The 3180-nt window shown below is 52.1% G+C and overlaps 1 protein-coding gene across 7 annotated transcripts in view; it reads right to left on the minus strand.

Annotated features, from left to right (window-relative positions):
* Nucleotides 1–886: 886 nt before the first annotated feature.
* C16H19orf12 (chromosome 16 C19orf12 homolog) overlaps nucleotides 887–3180 on the minus strand; it is a 9133-nt gene continuing 6839 nt past the window's right edge. For all 7 annotated transcript variants that reach the window (XM_081806656.1, XM_081806650.1, XM_081806654.1 and 4 more), the window contains one exon: nucleotides 887–1919. In XM_081806656.1, the coding sequence (XP_081662782.1) occupies nucleotides 1654–1919 (266 nt within the window). In that variant the 3' untranslated portion in view covers nucleotides 887–1653. The remainder of the gene's footprint in view (nucleotides 1920–3180) is intronic.

The following is a 3180-nucleotide window of genomic DNA, read 5'->3' on the forward strand; positions in this document are numbered from 1 at the left end:
AGTACCAGGCTGGAATTATCTATTAAAAAATAAATAAATGAAAATTTTTGCCAAGGAGACACAGAAATAAGAATCCTAAAATCACAGGAGCCAAGAGGAGAGCCTGAGGGAAAAGCCAGCAAAGTGCTTTCACCTCCTGGGGGAGACAGGACTTGAGGTCTGGCCTGCCCTCTCAGGCCCATCGCCCATCACAGTGACCCCAGAACCCAGCTAGTCCAGGCTGACTTCACTCAGCAAGGCCTGCTCCGTCTGACTGGACACTGGTCAGGAGTTGGGTCAGGGTTTTTCCCAGGAATAAAGGCAGGCAGGCCAGGGGAGGGGCTTCAGTGGACATCAGGGCAGGACCTCTGAACTAGGATCCCATGTCCGTGAGTTCTCAAAGAAAGTGATTGGGGACGTGGGGGAAGCCTCACCCATTCATTGCTTGTGTGTTGGGCCCAACTGTCCCAGACCCAGGGGACATGGGGTCCTAGTTCAGAGGTCCTGCCCTGATGTCCACTGAAGTCCCTCCCCTGGCCTAAATCAGCATGGGTTCTAATTCATCCTGAAGTTTTCCTTACACACACAGAGATGTCAGAATACCAACTCTCCTCCGCAGGAGTGCCTCCTTCCATACCCCCAGGGTGGCCTGTGCCGTTTCCCCGTTAGAGAAAGCCCCAAGCTGCTGCTGGCCCAGGACCTGGGGGCCTGCGGAGGCTCGGGCAGTGTGCGCATACTGGAAGCACAGAGGAGCCAAAGCAGGAAAACCCGGACAGTTAGGTCTCAGGCACTGGACTTGGGAGGCGTCTGTCATTCTTTAAAGCCACAAATCCAGAACGTTCCCTTGTGCTCTGCATGTACGACCCTGGGTGTGAGAGATGCTTTTACATAAAATCTGTGAGAAAAGCCCTATTCAGAAAACATTTATTGCAATTTGATGACACCTAGTCAAGTAACGGTTCTGAGAGCAAAGTGAATATGGTATTAGGGGAAATTCAGGGTGGACACATTGCTTAGATCCTACCACGTCAGAAAAAGCAATACTCTTGGCTGGAAGTATTTAATTTTAAAAGCAAAACTCAAGAAGTACCACAACTTGTCCAATGGGGAGAGGAAGCCCCTGGGAGGGTGAGAGCCCAGGTGTGCTACGTAGAGAAGGGCTGGGGGCCTGGATGTTTGTGGCTTCGCTCAACAGGCAACTGACCCTGCGTGGGGCCACTCAGAGTCACTGGTCAGGGAAGGGGCACAGGAGGGAAACGTGAATTCCAGCACAGGCCAGCTCTCAGGTCCTGAGACCCTGGGCCCCAGGGAAGGAACCAGTCCTGTAACGGGTGCTTCGGACAGGGCTCATCTTCACAGGCGAGGAGACGGAACACGAGGGCCTCCTGCTACGCTCCCATATGAGTGACAGTGGATTCAGGAAGCTGTCACCCATGTCTGGGGCAGGCAGGGTTTCGCTGTCTACCAGCCTCCCAGTGAAAGGGTTGTCACAAAACACAGCGTCTTCATAAATAATTTCCAGAACATGATACAGCATAGTAGTAGCCTCTCCAGCAGATTTCACTCCATTTAAGGTAACACACTGATGATGTGCGGCTTCCCCAACTCCCCTGTCCCCTCCTGTGAGTCCCGAGAATCATCTAAATGAGACCCGCACTTCCCAGGAGGAGCGACCTAGTCATCATACTGAACTTCGGCCCGGAGCTCCTTGGTGACGTAGTTCACCAGCATGGCCAGCAGCTGCTGCTTCAGGGCCTCGCTGCCCATGACCAGCGTGGTCAGCTGCACGGCGTCCGTCCAGTCCAGGTGCCTGAGGATGGCGGTGGCTTCATTAAAGAGCTTTTGCTGCTCAGCGGGCGGCAGCTCCATTATGATCTGAGGAATCGGCTTAAATTGTCCGCTTGTCATCCATGCACCTAGTAGACCCCCGACAGCCCCCCCTAGAAAACAAGGAAGGTTCAATTAGTTGGTTCAACCAGTGCTCTTGCTAAGAGCACATCAGCCTGCATGACGAGTGGCCACATTCACGCGCGGGCCAGAACAGGCTCGCCTTCATGCCCGCTCCACCCCACGGTGTGGGGGGCAAGAGTTTATGGGGTCTTCAATCCATTTGGCTCAGATAATTGACACCCCAAAGTGCCCTTCCCCAAGCTGTGCACTCACAGATGCAGCACGAAGCATCTCCCACCTCACAGCTCTGCTAACAATAATCTTCTCCAGGGCCTGCAGGTTTCCTGCTTCCCACAAAACTCTCTCTCATCGTAAAGGAGAGAGCTGAGAAGCAAGTGCTTTTTCAAGGAGAATCATCTCAGTGCTGGGGCTGAGTTTTCTCTATAATATGCTCTTTGCCCCTGAACTTTGGAAATTTCCAGGGAAATCCCATGGTTAAAGGACCCTGGGGACAGAGAAGGAGACCTTTACTCTGGAAGCAACTGTTTTTCATGCCAGCCCTCCAGAGTTGTATGATGATAGCTATCAAACATAACTTATTCAACTATTTCTCTTCCTGTGACCCCAAAAGGGCATAACCATTATTTTTAAGTATAAATTTATGATCAAATCTAAGGTTCATGATGTTGGGACTAAAAGCCCTTATGTCAATGGAAAGTTCTATCTGATCAGGTGGGATGCAGATCTGCTACAGGAAGGTGCCTTGGGGCAGGGGTCTCAAACTCAGGTGCCTTCAGGGGCCAGGCAGGTAGCTGAGAGGAAGGAATAGGGCTGAGCGAGCCTGTAGGTGACGGACAGCTGGGTCCCTGCGTAAGGGGCGGTGGCTACCCCTCGCCAGCCCATTGCTACCACACAGAATGCCAGATGGGTATCCTGAAAAAGTCCCATGATTTTTAAATATCGATGATCAGATATTAATATATGCAGCCCAGCTCAACACAGTGACTCTCTCTGAAAGAGCACAGCATGGAAAGGAGAGACACTAACTTCACAGTGGACAAACCTGGCAAATACCACCTTAACCAGGTGATCAAGGTGGACATTGCCAGGGAGGCCTGTGGATGTCACATGCCCCTGAAATGGAGCTATGAGACAGGCGTCCCACCTCTGTCAGCACTATGCTTTCCAAAGGTCGGTAACCCCGGGCTAAGCAGCAGAAAGCCCTCAGGCCGACCCAAACAGGGAGGCATTCTACAAATACCTGCCCAGTCCTCCTCAAAACTACCCAGGCCATGGGAGGGTATGTGCTCT

The sequence above is a fragment of the Leptonychotes weddellii genome, chromosome 16 (genome assembly GCF_054177405.1).
Source record: "Leptonychotes weddellii isolate Sample4059 chromosome 16, ASM5417740v2, whole genome shotgun sequence".
Lineage (NCBI taxonomy): Eukaryota > Metazoa > Chordata > Mammalia > Carnivora > Phocidae > Leptonychotes > Leptonychotes weddellii.